This window comes from Poecilia mexicana, unplaced genomic scaffold (genome assembly GCF_051168715.1).
Source record: "Poecilia mexicana isolate PSO_F unplaced genomic scaffold, ASM5116871v1 scaffold_13, whole genome shotgun sequence".
In the NCBI taxonomy this organism is placed as follows: Eukaryota; Metazoa; Chordata; class Actinopteri; order Cyprinodontiformes; family Poeciliidae; genus Poecilia; species Poecilia mexicana.
In genome coordinates, this window is record NW_028263382.1 from 22,312,668 (window position 1) to 22,333,188 (window position 20,521).

Consider the following 20,521-nt stretch of genomic DNA (forward strand, 5'->3'; position numbering starts at 1 on the left):
TCAGCAATATGCTCTAATGGTAATGTAAAATGACACAAAAGCTAAATGTCATCAGTAGTCCTAAACTGCTGTAAGACATCTTAATACTTTAGATTATACTGGAAAAATACAATTGTCTGTTATGACATGTTTTTTTGTTTTGTTTTATCTGCTCTAAAATTTCATGTTGATGCAATATTTTGTCCTCGATGTTAATCTAAAAGTCATGTTTTATAATTTCAGTGTGTGCTGGGCTGAATCGCAGCCTAATCGTAAATATTAAGCGCAGTGAAATCGGGCGGTGGCCAGACTCAAAGGGGTTTCGGTTTGATTGGCCCTGACTGGTGACAGACTGGTTGGAAAATAAAATCCTGACATTCTTTCAGTGAGAGAAAGAGAGAGAGAGAGCGCCATACCTAAGCACTAACAGGCTGCACTGACAACAACACTCCTCTGTATCAAAGCCGCTGTTGAGGAAAGAAGACTCAAAGTATTGGGATCAAAGAGCTGCTAAAAAAATGAAGCCAGAGGAAACACGAAAGTTAGAAGAAGCTTTTTAAAATGAAACCAGAGGCGTGTCAGCAGTCCATTCAGGTAGCTACAACAGGGGGCCAGACTTCAGAGGCTGCTTGGCAATTTGAACTTTTACTGTCTGGATATTGTTTGGTAAAATGAGTCATGTGCCACAGAAAGTCAATTGACCAGGGTCCTGTTTTAAAAAAACAGGCTGAATAGAAGGCAAACACTGTGAGCAAACCTACTGGCTACTGTGATACCAAGGATTTTCAATTTCAGAACAAGTGGCATCAATCAGACAACTCAGTTCTGAGTCAAGTTAGCTGTGAGTTAAGCGTGGGCATATCAGAAGCCGAGAATTAGCTTGGAAATACATGAGTGTGATTTGACAGAGAATAAAAGTTGTGCTGATTGTCTGGAAAAGCTCCGCAGCTGGTAGATTCATGCACCGCTCTGTTCAGGTTCAGGTTTATTCCAGTACTAAGTGGAAAGTAACAACAAAGATCTAACTTCGTAACATCTTTGCAGCCAACCTGCAGATATTACTGATGCCATACAATAACAATTTAAGTATAACAGTAACTTTCCTGCCTGCATCTCGTTAGCATAAAAACTAAGAGAAGCACAAAGAATTTGTCCTTTGAGTGATGTGGGGCTGTAATTTTATTGAGTTCATATATTGACTCAATAAACATATTACCAGTAATGCTAACTACACTTATTGTACCAATCACTAAGACAATATACTAAAAATAGTTAAGATTTCCTCCAAATCATTTACAGCTTTTAAATTACCTCTGCTTCTAGAAAAAAAAAATAATTATGGACAATCCACTGAAAGAAGGCTATAAAAACTATTTAGAAATAGGTTTTAAACTAAAATTTGAATCGTCTACACACAGTATTTGCAAAGCTTTAAAATAGTCAGGTATCGATTGTGGAATATATAGAGTTATTAACATTCTCATTCATTACAACATCAATTTGCTAACATAAAAATAAAAAAAAATAATCCTGCCAGATTAACATTTGATGAGAGGCATCTCCCCGTATAATTATAATCAAACTATTTCAAATAACTGTTTTAAGAAAGTAATATTTTTGTTAATGTTTTCTTAAAAAAGAGTATGTTAAAAAATTTATATTATTTTCAAAACCAGTGAAAAAATCAAGCAAACTGTAAAGTGGAGAAGTTAAATTCTTTGTAGATGTAGTAGGTTTATGATAAGGATACCATAAATACAGATCTGTACATTATAATATTTTCTATATTATAAAATATAGAAAATTATTTATTTAGTGTGTGTTTATTTACATTTTATATGTATATAATTTACTTTTAGGAGCTGGTTAAAGTGATTTTAGTCAATTTGAATGCATGTAGCTTAAATATTTCTCTTATATCTGTTTCCTAAAAGGACAAATTGTTGCAAGAGCAACAATGAAGGTTTTTTTTATTATTTCATATTCACTCAATAAAGAACAAAAATGACACCACAAATGAAGGCTCATGAATAAATAGACATACTTTCTCTTTCTTTTTGGTTTGTCTTGACTTTTATTCCTTCTCGTGACTCTTTCTTCTCAGATAATAGACAGAGCCAGGAGCTCTTCATCTCTCTCTCTTTTTAGCTTTTACTAGGAACCTTCTTTAATGCCTCTTTGACTTTCTGCTGCTCGCTCTTCCCCTTTAGCCCGTCGATTACAGAGCAGAGTAACATCTTACATTCAGAGCCTCTCTCTTTGTTCTTTGGGCTTCCTGACAAAATGACAAAGCAAATCTCCTTATCCATTCATTTGACAGTCTCTAAGAGAACAGCTTTGCATCCTCCAGACGTCCCGTCCTATTTCTCTTGATTTCTCCCCTTCTCTCAAATGGATGGACAGGAAAGGCTTGGCTACATGCTACAGCTTGGTATTTTACAGAAAGCTTTGCTGTGACCTCTGCAGCACTTCATTTCATCGTTTTGTTTACTGTTAAATCCAGTCGTAAGTGCTTAAAGACAAACATGTTAAATTAAAAACATATTTGTGCTGTCTCTAATAATCGCAGCTGTAACATGTGAGGCTTCCTTACCAGCAGTGAGTAGTAGATTTTGAATCCCGGCTTCGCCACAAAGTAATCGTCCGAATTGAAGATGATTCTGAGCATGCTGGATTTTGAAGTTAGACTGGACGGTGCTTTCTGCCCACACCAACGGCCCCACTTTATAGTGTTGGTCTGTGATTTTTCCTCCACTTCAACAAAGTCATAACTGAAATAACAAAAAAAAAAAAAAAAAGCAAAGACAAAAATGTATAAACAGATCAATTCATGGCAGCAGATGGAAAAAAGCTATGGGATAAAGAAAACAAAAAAAGAGACCAGTAGCTGTGTTTATGCACGGAACAAAGATTTACTACATTAATTGAAATTGTTTGACTGAAAACATAGGACAAGATGTGATAATTAATCCTGAAATGATGCATTTATAAATATATAAAGACCTCCATGGCATTACATTAAGACAATGTCTTAACAACACTAAGGTGGTTCTGCTGGAAAAGTCCCATAATGCACGGTGCATCACAGTCAAAACTGGAGCCCAAAGCAAAGGGAAAAGGTGGCTTGGTGTGATGAATCACCGTTTCTTTTACACCATGTGGATGGCCAGAGGGTTGTGCATTGCTGACCTGGAGAACAAATAGCACCAAGATTTACTTGGGAAGAAAGGCAGAGTTATGCTTTGGGCAACGTTCTGCCAGGAAACTTTATGTCATCCAGTTCAGGAGGATGCGATCTTGACACGTACCACCTACCTTAGCGCTGTTGCAGACCATGTACACCTTTTCATGGGAACGACATTCCACTATAATTGTGTCGTGCCACAAACCAAAAATGATTCACAACTGCTTTGAAAAGCAAAACAAACTTGAGAAGTTAAATTGGCCTCAAAATTCAGCAAATCTTAATCCAGTGAAGGTCTGATCCATGAGGGTCCCAAATCACAACTTTAGGAGCTTTTAGGGCCCATTGCTAACATCAAGATGCCAAAGCAAACATTCAGGGGCCATAATTTCCATAATGTTATGCCTGAACATGCCTGATAGAAACAGACCAGAGTGGATCAAATGCAGCCCACGGAGATGTTAGTGAAAGACCAAAAATGCTGCTACAGACAGCAGACATAATAAAATCTATCGCCAAGATTATAGTTATGATTATGTTAAAGATTTTATTCATTCATCATTTAAAGGAAATGCAGATATAATATTGTAATACATGACAACTTAAAATAAGTTAAGTATTTCCAATTTGAACTGGTTGGTTGTTTTTATACTGGCTGGGTTTGTGTGGTGTAATGTCAGTTCTTATAAGTCAAAGTACCACATCATGAATGTGAAATATTGGTGTGAAACTACAGGGCCAATTTTATTGTGCTCTCAAAGCTGCATAAACACTTGTTGAATTATTGTGTTAGTAAAGAAACTGCTGTGTTTGGACAAGGAAGTCCAGCACATCATTTCATATCGTTGTCACTGGTGCAGGAACTCTGCAGACCCTAAAGCCAGCCAAAGTTTAATTAATGTGATTCATTCTGAAAAGGGGGTTTGCAATGACGTCACAAACAGAAACCTGCCGGCCAACCTGAGCGACAAACAATGAAAGTAACTTTTTCTCCCTTCCATGAGAAAAAGTACGACTTACAAACGGTTTTACATTAGACTAAAGCTGCTGAATACATCATGTGTTGACAGAGAAACACACAATGTTTTTACCTCTACTAGATGAAAAATGCTGTTATTAATGGTAAGGTGAACATTTTCCTTTTTTTTACTTGGAAGCTCAGACCACAACTCCTACTGAAAACATTTGATTTAAAAAATACCGTTTAGTGGGCTGAGGTATTTCAAAAATTAAAGTTCAAGGAGTATAAATACTTGTTTCAAGGCATTTTTTTTTTTTTTTTTTTTTTTTACAGATAAGCTGGAAAGTAGCCAAGAAGATACAAGTAAATCACTAGTATATTGGACTCAAAGCTCTAGTTTCAACTACTGGACAATTTCCTGCTGAGGACACATCTCTAGATCATGTTTGCTCCCTGCAGCATCTGGCCACAAATCTACAAAAAAATACATACATTGTTTCTTTAGTTGGTGGACTGAAACATACTGTAGCTTTTGTGTGCTCTTCAAATTGTTTTGTGTAATGGACTAAAGTTCAGGAGACATCTTTAGCTAATACTAAAATCTTCTATTTTAGATTAGATGCCAAAGTCAAACTGAATCGTATGAGAATCCTATTTGACTTTGTTGTTTTAAGCAAATTTCTGGACATTAAAAATATACCTCCTAAATTTGACAGTAATCTGACAACTTTACCGCCATTTTTCAAGCCTCTAGCCAAAACACAAAACGGTGAAAAGAAACTAAAACTCACTCGCTTCTATGGACACAGTAGTTGTATCTAATGTTAAATCAAAATCCAAAGTACTCAGCAACACAGTTTTTCTCCTTTTCTGAGCCTTAGATGTTTTCTCCTCCTCTCTTACTATGACTGGATGATTGTCTTTCGTTATGGCGCTTACACTGACAGCTGAGTTACATTTTGGGATTAAACATGTTTTTGTTCAACCATCAAACTCTTTAAGGTTTTGCCAAAAAAAGGAAAATTTCCCTCTAAACATTTGTCACATCCTATCAATGAAGAACGTTCATTGGAGTGTTATTACAATCACACAGGGAAATAATCCAAACGTGGAAAGAGCTTCAACTTTTAGATTGACATTTTATGCAGAGTAGATTTTTACTTGTCCTTGATGTGTTACTTTAAGCCACTCTCTCCATTACTCAGCCTCAAACTTTTTAATCACTTTCGTCTTTCAGACAACTTTTCTCCATTACACATGCCCGTGATGCACCGGTGCTCCCTCCTGTTTGTCCTCAGTATCTCAATCTTCCTTTGCCTTTCTCTCCTTTTGTCTCTCTAAGGGTACATTATGTCTTACTCTTTGTCTTTCCATATTATCTGCCGTAATCATATAATCTGAATTCCATCCCCGCCACCTCCGTCTGTTCTCTCTATCTTCTTTAATCTTGTGTTTTACCTGCACTTTCCATTCGCAGGCTCCTCCAGGTGGAACTGTTCATCAAACTGAAGGTGGATGAGGTTCCCAGGTGGCGCTAGCAGTTTCCATGACAGACGCAGGTTGCGGGGATAAGCTTTGGGGTAGTTTGGGCTGAAGATGACGCCACCCGCCGGAGTCACCGTGATGTTTTCGTCCTTGTGGTACAAGTCTGTGGCAGGGCGATTGCTGTCTGTTAGTGGTTACAACTGGTGAGTAAGTTCATCCATTTTACAGACACAGAAACAAAATATTGGATGTCGGCAAACATCAGCAGAGAAAACTAAAACATGCAAAAAAATAAATAAATGTAGCGACAAAGAATACGTGATACATGAAAACAATAATGGCTGTGATTTCAGTACTCAAACATTACACTTACTCTCTGTATGCTAATCTTCTACAGAAACCAGAAAATAAGTTTTAAATTAACCTCAATGAACAGTGTGTCTTGCTAAGAGACTTATTGGGAGCTTTAAGAAGATTATCTGTCATGTGTTTTCTGATACAAATATACTTCACTCTTCCAAAAATCAATTGCCCACAAAACTGTGTTCTTATAATTACCCACAAACTCTCACATGCACCCTCCCAAACACGCAAACACACACACTGTCTGTCAGAAGGTCAGGATTTGTGCTGAACTGGGCTGACAGGGCGATATTTTCTGACTGCTGTGTGGGGGTTTTTCTGCAAGAGAGCTGAATCCGTAATCAAGGTGCCGCAGCAAGCACCCCTGAGAGATGATGATGAAGCTTCCGCCTTCTCATCTACCGCTTTGCTGCAAACTTTGCCTAAATTTTACTCCTGTCCCACCACTCAATTTCCTCTCTTAGTGTATTTTTCTTCTCATCGTAGCTATTCTGATTATACTCTGATTCTCTGACATGTTCGTCCAAATCATAAGCACCTAAAGTTGAAGTTGGTGCGAGGAACAACATGTCATACTACAGTTATACAGCTGTGTGCTTTGGTGGACGTGTCGGTGTATGTGGGCATGCGTGATGAAGATGAATTTGTTTGTAAAGGAAATTTTACACTCTGTTGATCAGACGCTTCAATGTGAGGCTCCCCTCAGTCATGAAAGTGCTTATGTATCAGAGAATTTCACTCACCAATGTCTAAAGGGAATTCAGCACAGCTTACAAAAGTCATTTTGGTTAACACACATGTTGCTGTTGCAAGCAGAAAGGTTATTTTATGCTCCACATAATCTGTGTCATGCCAGGACTGCTTGGGTGTTGTTTGGGTCATAGGCTAGAGCTGCACAACATATAGAACTTTAATCAAGAAATCAGTGCATGTGTACAAATTTAAAAAATATATATCATAATGGATTGCTTGGGAACTATACTTGTAGGCCACAAAATTTTTGGTACTATCTAAATATAATGCATTCACTTTCTGCATACTATTGTCATATTGGCCAGTTGGGTACTCTCACTTCTCTCTATGATCACCCCTGTTATAGGTAGCATTGTCCAAGACTCAAAGCCTCCTCAAGAGTGAGACAAAGAAAAGAGTGAGGCGCATCAACTGCAGCCACTTTTGTCAGTAATATCACAATTGTTAGCATCATAAAAGGTAAAAATGTAATCTTCATAAAACTACAGCTGCAGTTCCTCTGGGTGTTCCTTGTGACTTTAACCATCAGTGGTATGAATTTATTTATGATCATATTAAAAAGAAGACAAAGAGTTCAAGAGAAGAAACTGTGCAAAGATATTTATACGGCACCTTTCGGCTGTTGCTACAAAGTCGTATTATTGACCCCTAGATAAATGAGAAATTAAAGTATATATTATTTTATATTGCCAAATTTGGTTTTCAGACTGCCTTTGTTGGTTTTAATGAAAAATACTTTATTAAAAACAATTTAGTTCCAGCTTAGAGTAAAACCACACCACTATTCAAGCTACCAGATATTTTTTATTTTTTTTTTATTTTTTGTCATTATTCCAGATGCTAATACTTTATCTTTTAATCATATTATGAATGAAAATAAGGAATGGTCTCATCTATTTTGGACATAAACAATTACAACAGTGGATATATTAATCAAGAAAGCACATAGTTGTGATCAAGGCCTGATTTCTTTTAATTCGTGGGTCATTGAACACAGCTCATCAAGCAGTAAAATATGTTCCCTCCAACCATCTGTTCGCTCTAGCCAGAAAATTGCACTCTCTCTTTAGTGGCCGTATTTGTCATTTGGGGGGCAGTGATTCTTCTGATTTATCTGAGTGGCTGGATTTTCCGCTCAAATGCGGTGACAGCCAGGACTGGACTTGGCCAGACCTATGTGTTCTCGGTTAATAAATGTGGCCACGATAGGAGCTATGTGCTCTCTTGATTAGTATCGTGATTGCTTAATGCGCTCCTTAAGGTTTTTGGCAGGAATGAGACGCCATAATTTTTCCTTGCAGACAAATTCAAGCTCAGTCACATTAGATAATAATATTTGAAGATGGATTTTTAATTCTTTTCACAAATTTTTAAATGGATTTGCGTCCAGACTTTGACAAGGTCCTTCCAGCATATTAATATACTTTGATTTAAACCATTCCTTTCTACCTCTGGATGCGCGTTTCAAGTTGTTGTCCTGCTTGAAGGAGAGTCTCTTTTCACTTTAGTTGCCTCTTACAGGTTTTCTTCCTTAACCATCCAGCATTTAAAGTGTAACCTCCAAATCAATTTTTTGCTGATAAACCGTCTAAATAGGCTGTTTAGGGTTCTATCTTTATGTTTCATCTTTATGGTTCTGTGTGATAAGTCTCTTATCAACACAGGAAAAAGAAGATTCATTTATCACTTGTTGGTAAAGTTTCTAAATATAGTGACAAAGTTTATAAGTAAGCAGAAGTGCTTCTTTTGCTCATCCCCTCACTCGGCCGTGCCCCTCCACTGCAGTGTTAGTTACACTTTAACTCTATCCATGTTCCCATGACCTCTAATTAACCTCTCCCACTTCATGCTGAAGACAAAATCATCCCCATAGCACCATGCTGCCACCGTCGTGTTTCATTGTGAGGGTGCGCTAGCTGAAATTAAATAACAACAACATAAAGAAATACAGTTGATCTGTTTGAAAAAAAAATAACATTATTTTTCCCCCTCTTCACAATTCTGCACCACTTTGTGTTTTTCTATCATATGCAATCTCAAAAACGTGCAAGTTATGTTTGCAGCAGGACAAAATGTAATAAAAGACAGGTACTTAAGATTTTGTAGAGCAACTACACTTGAAAATCAGTTGCGTTAAAGCACACTTGAACACACCGCAGTTCTTCAACTAGACAAAGTTAATATCTTCAAAACTTATCTAAAGGTTAATTTGTTTGCTGCTGCAGAAAATCTGGCAATGTTCTATTCCTTAGAGGCTGACTCACACCTTAAATACATATAAACACACCGACTCTCTCTTGTTTTTCTTTCACATGCATTATCTGACTTCAGCAATTAGACTTTAAGACTCCTGATCTGACACTTAAGTAACTGTGACAATGATGATGCGTGACTGTGTGGTAAATCTGCATGTGTGGTGGGCAGATGGAAGATGTACCAGGTTTCAGGAGAAAAGTTCATGATACTTTGTGCAGATTTGCATGTAGGCTTGTCAGGTTGGTTTTATGTGGGTATTTTCTCACTAATTAAACTTGGCTCTCCCACCTCCAGTGCCAGGGTGTGATGTTCTCTGTGGCTTCAAGATCTATTTCTGATCCAAGTGCCAATCACACTCTAATCACCCAGCAACATGGTGCATCAGAGGCTGAAAAATAGCTCTCACGCTGGAGAGTACAGCAGGTCACACTGAAGGAGTTGATAACAAAGGATATTAATCTCTCAAGTCTCTGATTTAGTTGATATACGCACGACTTGAACTTGCTGAAGTCACACAGTGATGCAAACATTTACCCAGTATTAAACATCAGCCATTTTTAATAAAAGTGTCTGTTCTGTGCAGACCAAACACGTTTTTATTTCTTGACTGACAGTTGATACGTTTCCACTCAGGAACAAACTCCCACCGGATAATGCCTAAAACAAGGCAACCCAATTTCTTCTGTCTCTCATCTTCTAGCATATCCAGTCTGTCTTTCATCTTCTTAAACTAAACTTTTCTGAACCACAAAACAAGCCAGCAGTGCTTTTAAAATCCCCTCTTTCAATTGTGAATAACGCCATAGGTAAATGGTGGAATCTTGATGTTTGCCTTCTTCGTGACATTCATGCAGGTGAAACAGGTAAAAACAGAGAAAAATATTTGAAGTAAAAAAAAACAACATATATCTTCAAAGACCAAATTTATGCTACAAGAGAGCCTATATTCTGCATTTTTTAGAACTTTTGCAACAAACTCCACAAACTATTGTTTTTTTCCTGATTTCTTTTTATCTCTGTACCAGAGGTGCCCAAAGTTGGTCCTGGAGGGCCGGCATCCTGCATGTTTTAGTTCTCTCCCTGGTTTAACGCACCTGCATCAAATGATGGCTCAATAGAAGGCCTAAGAGGAACACTGACATGCTGAAAAGGTTGTTACTACCACCAGGGAGAGAACTAAAACGTGCAGGATGCCGGCCCTCGAGGACTGACTTTGGGCACCACTGCTTCAATTGTGCTTATCTGCAGCATAACATTTAACATTTCTCAGTTTCTGTTCATAACGCTGTGATGTGACGTACCTCACAATCACAGCGTATACATCCAGTCATCTGTTGTTTTAGCGGGGCAATATTCAATGTTCTTATAAATCATTTCAGTGTAGTTGGGGCATCTTCTGTTACAATTTCCAAAGCCATGATGATCACAAATGGCTAGTGAGATAGAAGTCACCTCATCAAGAAATATTGCGACGTGTCAATATTGTAAGATATTGTATGACAAGATCTATTACACCCCTAAATCAGAAAGCTATTTCAGTTTCAATGACAAATGGAGCCCACGTTGCTATTATCATTTATTACCATTTGACAATTTTTCACATAGATTTCCTTACTATTTGGGAAAATTAACTTGTAAACTGTATGACTCATGTCAAAGTGCTGGGGGTTCACAAGCTTTCCAAAATAGTTTTGCCCCATTCCGCCACACAGGATTGGTGTCACTGAGTTAGCTATAACAACCAATGGCAAAGTTACTGGGCTACAATGAGCAACATCAGAATCACAGCACATCATATCAGTAGCAACTTGGAAATGGAAACAGTTGTCCTGCAGACTGTGCATAGCTGAAGGACTGCTATACTGAAGGTCTTACGATATAAAAATAAATCAGAAAAAGAAAGCCAGCTTGTGAGTTTGACAAAAATCAATAAAAGCAGAATACAGGCCATAGACGTTTTCTTGAAAGTTATTCTAAAATCTTCTCCCGTCTTGTTCTCGTGAACTGAAAGTAGTGCCATGTCTCGTCTCGTGACTTTTAAGCATCGTTACACCCCTATTAGCATCTGTTCAGCGTTATATGTGCGCCGTGTTGTAAATGTGCATTGGCTGTAGATGTGAGAGTCTTTACTTCCTCCCTCTGTGTATTTCCACCCATGAGAAACAACCAAAGCCCTTTCCATCTGGCTAAATGTTGGCTCAATGCATGTGTGAATGCATCTCAAGTGTGTGTGCCTGTATGCATCGCTGTGCTGCTTATCAGAGCTCCACTGTTTTGCCACTCTCTCATGACAAATCAGCTTTAAATTTCCTCGCATTTTTTTCTGTCACGCTCACAAGAGGCATGTAGAAAGGAAGAAAAAGACACACAGACATGCACACAGTTCAGGAGTGGAGCTCTTGCATACCGAGGGGTGTCAGCTTTGGTCAGCATCAACTATCGCCCCAAATGTACTTGCAACTGCTTCTCCTTTGGTTCTTCAGTGTCTCCATCCTGCTCCATTTTCACTGCATTTTCCTCAATAGTTTGCTTAACCCTTATGCCTGAGTGACAGGACCCTACACGTTTTAGAATCAATATGTTTCGGGGTTACTTTTGTCATTTTGGTTTCGGTCATTCATTTCTAATGTATTTTGTATTTTATTTGAGTTCACTTAATGATTTCAAGGTTTTATATAAATAATTCTACTTTTAACATATTTGACATTGTTAAAACACTTGAGGGCTGCACAGTGGTGCAGTTGGTAGAGCTGTTGCCTTGCAGCAAGAAGGTTCTGGGTTTGATTCCCAGCCCCGGTCTTTCTGCATGGAGTTTGCATGTTCTCCCTGTGCATGCGTGGGTTTTCTCCAGGTACTCCGGTTTCCTCCCGCAGTCCAAAAACATGACTGTCAGGTTAATTGGTCTCTCCAAATTGCCCCTAGGTGTGAGTGTATGCATGGTTGTGTGTCTCTGTGTTGCCCTGTGACAGACTGGCGACCTGTCCAGGGTGAACCCCGCCTTTTGCCCAGAACGTTAGCTGGAGATGGGCACCAGCAACTCTCCCAACCCCACCAAGGGACAAGGGTGTAAAGAAAATGGATGGATAAAACACTTGAGACATTCTGAAAACTGGAAGAAAAATTGCACAACAGCAATGGAAAAATATCTATCTATTTTGTGTGTGCGTGGGATTGTAAGAGTGTGTGTGTAGGACCATTTCAGCTGTATATCTTGCAGCCATTATATATTGGTTGAGAAAACATAATATATTTTTGAATTACAAGTAAAACTAATTATCAATATGCAAGCACACATGCAAGAGACAACACACACAGAAACACCAGAACGATGAACGCAGTAGGCTAGTGGCAGCTTGGTAGCATAGCAAACGTATAAAGTTATTAAATAGGCTAAATTGATGATAGTTGATTATAACTAATGAGACATCTTCTTTCACACAATATTCATGGATGACATACTGACACACAATATAAACAGGGTAATGTGAGCATAGGGGTGATGAATAGTAGGAGGCACTAAAGCAGTGGTTCTTAACCTGGGTTTGATCGAACCCCAGGGGTTCGATGAGTCGGTCTCAGGGGTTCGGCAGAGCATCTGCCACGGAGGTAAAGACACACTGTGTAAAGTCGTGATGACGCCCCGTTTTGCCATCACTTGCTCCAGAGGATCATGTTACATTGCTTAGCCAATCAGTGCTGCGGGAAGGAGCTGGATTTGAACTTCAGTAAAGCTCACATCTGCTCCTTAGTCACATCTTTTCAGGGTTGGTACTGCCTCTAGTGGCGTGGGGGAGGTAATACAACTAATATAACTAATATAATTACATTAATAAATCAGAATACTGCAAATTATTTTCTGTGTCGGGGGGGGGGGGGGGGGGGGGGGGTTCGGTGAATGCGCAGATGAAACTGGGGGGTTCGGTACCTCAAAAAAGGTTAAGAACCACTGCACTAAAGTAATGGAGGAAAGATTATTTCCAGTCAGCATTTTCTGTATTTAAGAGCTGTTTGTGCGTGTGTAAATGATATGATCAATATCAGAGACACAGCATGGATTAGGTGCCTCCCTGCTCCTTCCCGTCCTGTCATTTCCTCACATACACACACAAACACAATCCAGTGCGCAGCCCTCTGAGAACACACCGTGGTGCAATTTTTTTTCATTTGAATCGTGTTGTCATTAGATGACAGAGCTAGAGATGGAGAAGCAGAAAAGAAAGCTCTCATGGGCACAAAAACACAACAGGGAAAATGATAGACATATCATAGGAAATGATAATAAAAAAGCTTTTCAAAGTGGTTGACAGACAGTAGGTGAGTTATGTCAGTGTAACTTACAATGGTTGTAAGTTACACAGGTCAGCATAAGTTACTATGAGAAAAGTGACAAGTCCCTGTTGTCCTGCAACTCTGTGCTGTATTTACTATCATGACACAAAAATAAAGGTATTTATCTGTGATGCTTCTGTAATCATTTCTTTAACTATATGATGAATCATAAAACACATAAAAAGTTGGTATTTGAAGTGATAAACTTGAGTTTAAATGTCGTGGCTCAATTTAACACTGCAAGATACTTCACTGTTGTGATAAGTCTGACCAGATGAAGTGTGTAATCTAAATATAATCTAATTTAAAGTGTCATGTTTTATGCAGTTAATTGCTGTGTATTTTTAACACACTTTACACAAAGTTCATGTCTCTCAGCTGCGAGGACGGACAGAAACAAAACAGAGAAAGAATTAGGACAGGTGAAGGCAACAGGTTGATGTAATATTAAGTGGAAGAGTAGAAACAGTGACTTAATCCAAAGTGACACAATATTAAATATTTATTCTTTAAAAGTGAGTTAGCAACATCTGTCATTTGTTTAAAACCATTAAAAATACCCATTTGACTTAGCAGAGAAGAATAGAGGCCTGACCAGGTTAGAAGTGACCTCTACTGAAAGCAGTGCTGAATGGTCCATTTCCTTTCATGTCATTCCTAACAAATGGGTGAGTGCCAAGGGACATAATAATTTAGTGTTAACATTCTTCCATAGAGTCCAAGCCATTGCTCAAATGTCATAGTTTTACTTTTCCACAACAGAAAATGTACTAAGAACTGTGTGTTGCTACTGTAACATTTTACTGCATTAAGGTTTAAGAGTACTCTGCATTCATATTTCAAAGTACTTTAATTACTACATTAAAACAAAGCATGCCATATGTTGTTCAACACTTATTTCTTATTCAGATTATTGGCCTATAGTGAACTTTGTTTAACATTCTTAAGGCCAAGATGCTAAATGTTGTAAATGTGTAGTGTAGGTGTTGCAATTATGTTGAAAGTGTTGGGATTGCGACTTTAACATGCTTCCCAACAATCTGTAAGTGAATTTTAAAGAAATCTGTGAATTTCCATATGAATATGGGAGGCATGTCCAACATCAGCCCTGCCATGGAGCAGCAAACACCATCAGGGCTTTTGCTGACAGCAAAGCAAAGTTTTGCAGTAGAAGAGCCAACTTCAGTTCAGAAATGTCCAAAAATATCATTAATTATAGGAGCTCATTCCCCCAACCTCAGCAAAATCCTCCTCCTGCAGGCGGCCTTAAAAGCTTCCACTGCAGGTGTGAAAAGTAGCCGTTGACACTTCCCACCAACTCGTCTGCATCACACCCTGACCCGAAAGCTCCCCATGCATCCTCCATCCTCTTCTCCTCTGACCTCCTCTCTAGACTTACGATCACTGAAGATTTAAATATGCTTTATTTAGGGTCAGAGGACTGAGAAAGCTCCAGAAAGAAGTCTTTTCTTTCATACCCGAGAACATCCACTGATCACCCAGATGTTCGACAAGTCTCTGAAGCTGCGTGAAGTTCCCTCGGGCTCATCCCTGGTCCCCAGGAAACACATTATCATGGGGCCTGCTGCCCTTGACAGTGGAGATTAAGGTGTATCCAACAACACTTACCACCCTTTCTGGAGGCCTAATCTGGTCCTCACACAAACACCATTTGGAAGAAAGTTCAGCAAGAGACAGAGCATTTTCTCCAGGAACTCAAAAAGTAAAACCTTTCACATGAGCTGCTGATCATCTTCTACATTACCATCATTCAGTCTGCTCTGTTTTTGCTCATAACTATTGCTTAGCTCATCCAGAAAACTACAACAAACAATTAAGTTTGCAGAGAAGAACACTGAGGCTGACCTTCACTCCATCCGAGACTTTAACATGTCTAGAGTCAGGGAAAAAAATTAAAAAAGCCAACTAAACTGTCTGAAAACCCCACATATTCTGGACACAAATTGTGTCCAAAAAACATCCGCCATAGAGACAGTTTCTCTATCTCAGACCATATCCTTGGTGAGTAAGATTAATGCAGCTCATATTTGAGCTAATTTAACCTTGTGTTTCTTTTTTGAAAAAAAAAAGAAAAAAAAAAAGAAAAACACTGCATGTATACACAAATTTACAAAAACAAATTTTTATTATATTTCAAATGTCTTCAATGAGGGCAAAGTAATTATTCACCAAGTGCACAGACTTGGTGAATAAAGCTCAACCTGATATGACCTCCAACTGTTGTAATTCTCAGGCTATCTCACAAGAATCATTCACTTCTGATTATTCTTACATAAAAGGAACAACATAGCTTGTTTAGTAAAAATGTACAACACTGCATTCTGCTCAACCTTCAGACTGTTGAATGAGTATTGTTCCTACAATTAATAAACTTATGTATGATTTCCATAATTGAACATCAATCACTTTCCTATTTGTACTATCACTATTATCTTTTCCTTAGTTTAGCTGTCGTTTCCTCAGTCTTTGCAAAAATAAAGTTAAAGCTGAACCGTTGTCCTCAGAGACCCCCTGCCTGAGGACAATTTTGATTCAGTCAGAAACACTGTGGGGTGTTTGTCTCTGCAGTCTCTGCTTATGAAGGGGGCAACACCATCCGTGTGCATCTGTGTGGGTGGATGTTTTCAGCGTGACAGCATCAGCATGCGAAAAGGCTTCGTTGTGACCGCATACTTCTGTGCAAAGATTTAAAAGATTTTTGTCCAAGAGCAGCTGCGTGTGTGAATTTGTGTGAGAAAGTGTGAATATACCTTTGAAGCCAAAACAAAGGCATTGCCCTGTGACACCGGCAGGCGAGGTTAGACAAACAAACGTGGGCATGACCAGAGCCATGTTTGCTCAGCATAAGGACCACATAGGACAGAGCAGACATCCTCACAGGACGGAAACATCAGCCTAAACGGAGTCAGAATTACAACAAAAACAAAGTAGATTGGGGATGATAAAGAAGACCAGAATAGAGTAAAGATGAAGGGCAGTCACCTACTGGAGACAAAAAAAAAAAACACAAGAGGAGAAGGTGATTGAATGAGATAGAGAAGGACAAAGATGAAGAAAAAAGAAAATGCATGTAGCATAGAAAAATGAAAGGAGTCGAGACAAGGGAAAGAACAAGTCAGACCCCAAGGGGCCTCGACACTTCAAATGCTGTGAAGGCTACACCAAAGAGCATGTCTAAGGTTGACTCATAAAGAAGGCACGGCATTAACTGTTGCAGGTTCGTCCTCGAAATACCATCTATATTTGGCTCAGTGTCTCCAGTGTTTTGTTGCCATGTGTACAACTTCATTTCTCATTTTGCATTTTTGTCAAATAATGCAGAACACCGCAAGATACCTATCAGCAAGTCACAATGCATTTACAATATTCTCCACTGCAGCATCTTTTTTTGCTGGTTCCTACATATTTGCCAGCAGGTTTCAATGGTCCTTTTGGGCCCGTTGATTAGCATTAGCATCCACTTAACTTCCACAAGGGCCTCTTAGACATCTGTGACTCAACACCTTCTGAGAGGGCAAATTAGCCTAATGGGCAGAAAAGAGGGGGATGGTCTGTTCTCTGCTAGAAAGGGTGGTTAAAAAGATCAAAAAGGGTATATTTTTAGATAATTTCAGATAGCCTCTAAGCACAGCATTTTAATGAAGAAACATGCTCAAAACAAAGTCAGCCTTTGTATAAAATGCTTTAGTGTTGCTGAATATATTGTGGTAGAAACATCTGTCCATTGGCTGGACCAGCTTCGTCCTGTTCAGGTTTGACAGGAGTCTGCTAATGAATTACTGCCCTGTCTTCATTTTGCTCAAACTGTTACTAAGGTACAAGTAGGTCAGATTATTTTTTTTCCTTCCCTTGATTAGAACACAACCTGAGACTAAGGAATGATTAGGGAGCGCAATGTTCTTCAGAACATAACAGTGGCTGAAAGGGGCGGTCTTATACATTTTCCAGGCACAAAGTGCCACTTTGTAGCACAGTCGAGTAACTATGTTGACTTCAGTTGTAATAAAAATGTTATGAAATACGACTTAAAAGAAATTTGACTTCATAATTTACTGGCTAAGCTTTCTTTCTAAAACTCGGCCTTCAATAAATCATTACAACATCCCTCCTCTATTAACCCTCTAACAACGTTTTTACCAGGTTCGCACTGAGAAGTGGCTCATACAATGACAGTTTGACCAGGTGTTTTGCTAATTGCTGCTGGCTAGTCTGAAGGAGCTGAGGGAGGACGTCACAGGGGAGACCACCTCTGTGAGGTGGAAGCTTGAAAGCTTGAAAACTGCAGCTCCGAGGTGGAGCTTGAATGTAAAGTGCTCTTTAAATGTCTCAGACAATGGAAACTTCAAGCTGTTAAGCTAAAAAATGTTGATCTTACACAACATTTTTTCCCTTGCTCCTATGAATTGTCTAGCTTTATTTAACTTTTAGCATTTGTAACATGTTTAAAGTGTTGGCAATGTATGCACAGGGGAATGGGTCTCTTCTGCTCGTATTATTGGTGCCAGTATAGCAGGAGTGGCTTATGGCAGCATTAGCTGCTTGCTCAGGACTGAGCAGGGCTGCAGCTGACCTGCAGAGTGTGGTTGTCATACAAATCTCGAACAACACAGAAAAAAAAAAGTCGCTAAATTCGTCACTTTTTGGTTTTTTGATAAAAAGTTGTTAAGAGGGGTTTGAAAAGTCGCTAAGTTTAGCAATACATTCTGTGAACACCAATGGGTCTTTCTTCGCGACCAAACCCCAGCTTATCCCCTCTGCTCATCCCCAAACTCACTGTCTCTTTGCTCCACCCACTTTGCTGGAATTTTTCAAAATTGGTCAGAGGTGGGGTGATACTTTCACAAGAGAGTTAGTTACACTTTAATTGTGCTGTTGATCTGCAAGACTGGAAAAACGCATGGAAACCTAGTATTAAAAATATTTGTAGGTTAGGGGTTGAACTACAAGGGCCCTTTTTTTTTTAACAGCTTGATGAATACTCTGTCATACCATGTTAGATCTGTTATGATTTGAGTTCACTAAAATAAAAATAAATAAATAAATAAATAAATAAATAATGATAATAAAATATAATTTGCTATCCATTTGAATGTTTCTAAAAACAAAGCTGAAATGTAATTCATCTAAAAATGTCCACCTTTCCCCAACCTTTGCAGTGCACAAAACTAACATGTCTCCATGCTCCTTATCTTCTGGCAGTCCACTTAGCAGGCACCCATCCTCTGCTCTGATGCTCTCCTGTTTAACACCTTGGCTGAGCTTGCTGAATAATGCAGGAAAGAGCAGCTTTGGCTGAGTCAGCACTGAGGACAGGTCAGTGGAGACACTGCGTTTGAACGACTCTGGCAGCCTGGTCACACGAATGCAGAAGCACTGCACACACGTCTCACACACGCCACATACGCACACAAAATATTGTTTCCTCCACACACAATTAGCAGAATGCATCTCTGTGCAAACCAAAGAGACTGTGCTGGAATGCGTAATCAATATGGATTATAGCTTGTTTTAAGGTCAACTCTCTTCCCTGAACTGGAATATGTTGTAGCTAGCCAGTTAGCTACAGCATCCTGTACATTATGGCAGTAACTTCAAATGTAATCTACAAAGTTTTAACGGCAAACCCTACATACTGTGCAATTTATGTAAAAAATAAATAGATAAAAAACACTAGCACTGCAATGCATCATGTTTTACACATGGAACTCCTGAAAAAAAGAAAACAACTCAGCAGAAACAACAAGTTGGTTAAAAGGATATTCTGGATGATATGCAAAACTACAGTTAATTTGTACTTAAAATGCCAGGTTTTTGCATTTATCTACCTCATGCAGGGGTTTTTCCTCAAATGATGATTCCTTCGACTCCTCTTCCAAGTTTCCATTGTCTGAGACATATAAGGAGCACCCTACATTCAAGTCAACACACTTAAAGGAATCTTTCTAATATTTTCTTCTTAAATATTTTTTTTTTCAGTTACAAACTATGCACATTACCACACACAAGATTTGCAGGAAAGTCATTACAAGCCTGTATTATGGTCTATTTGTATTATGAAAACTTTACATTAAACACAAGGGATGTGAATATTTTTGATACCCACTGTGCATGTTGTAACATGAGCAAACATAAAAGCATTACCATAAAAAAAGGAAGAAATTGGAAGACAAATAGCCAAATAAAGAGAAGAAGACATGCAGAAAATAGGAGGAGAAAGAGAGAAAAGGAAGCACAGAATGATGGATAGGGCAGAAATACATCATTGCAAGGAAGAAGGGGGAAGTCTGTGGGTGTGGGAAGAGAGTTGAGGTTGAAGGAAGGGCCGGAGAGAAAGAAGGAAGGAATGAGGGATGAGAGAATCTTTTCCCTTTGTCGCCTCCCACGGCGTAGTGCCTTTGCTGAGACCTCATCGACTACATCCTCCCTGTGTGAACAAATATGTCTTTGCGGTTAAGCTTGATCAAGACTGTTGCCTTTGCATTATTCTACACTAACAAGTGTTACCAACTGTTTTTGCAAAAGAATCCAGATAGTATTTTTTTTTCTATTACTCAGGCCTAAAATGTGGCTGTGGTATAAATACATATCAATCAAAGCAGGGGGATTCTCTTCAGAAATCTTCAACATCTGTCAAACTGGCAAATGTCATGGAAACCACTTGGGACAAGATCATGCCACCTGCATTTTGCCGACCTTTTGTAGGCGTGAATATGTGCTTCCATGAAGGTTCATAGCTAAATTTTACTGAGCCTATTCTCACATTAGGAGTTGATATAACAGTGTCTGAGCTTAGGAGGCTGTGAAGGTGTGTATGTTCACGCAGCTGGTTAGAGAAACACTCGGCCCCTGTTGACAGCTACTGCAGTCTGAACAGCAGGGCTGACGAGGACAATCAATTAGCCCTGATTTACACTCAAGCAGACAAACAGATGTTGCCTTTACAACATGCAGTTGTTTCTAAAGGTTTTGGGACCCTTTAGATGACCTATTTCAGTTTAAAGAATACAGTGTAGCATTTTTACCCCACTAAATTAAAAGAAAGTCCTTGCTTACTGAGCAAACTCAGTAAACTACACCGATGCTACACCGGCCAGAACTGGAAGGTGAAGCTGAGACTTTTTGGCTAAAAAGTCCTAGTCTTCAATCACGTTAGAGAGTGTTTATTGATCTTAAATCAATGTTAACTTATA

At 38.8% G+C, this 20,521-nt stretch overlaps 1 protein-coding gene across 1 annotated transcript in view; it reads right to left on the reverse strand.

The window, feature by feature from the left end:
- Positions 1 to 20,521, reverse strand: part of pdgfd (platelet derived growth factor d) — a 65,460-nt gene that overhangs the window by 21,956 nt on the left and 22,983 nt on the right. Inside the window, exons 2-3 of the mRNA XM_014998806.2 lie at positions 5,583 to 5,772; positions 2,573 to 2,750 (exon numbers count right to left, since the gene is read on the reverse strand). Coding sequence (XP_014854292.2) covers positions 2,573 to 2,750; positions 5,583 to 5,772 — 368 coding nt within the window. The remainder of the gene's footprint in view (positions 1 to 2,572; positions 2,751 to 5,582; positions 5,773 to 20,521) is intronic.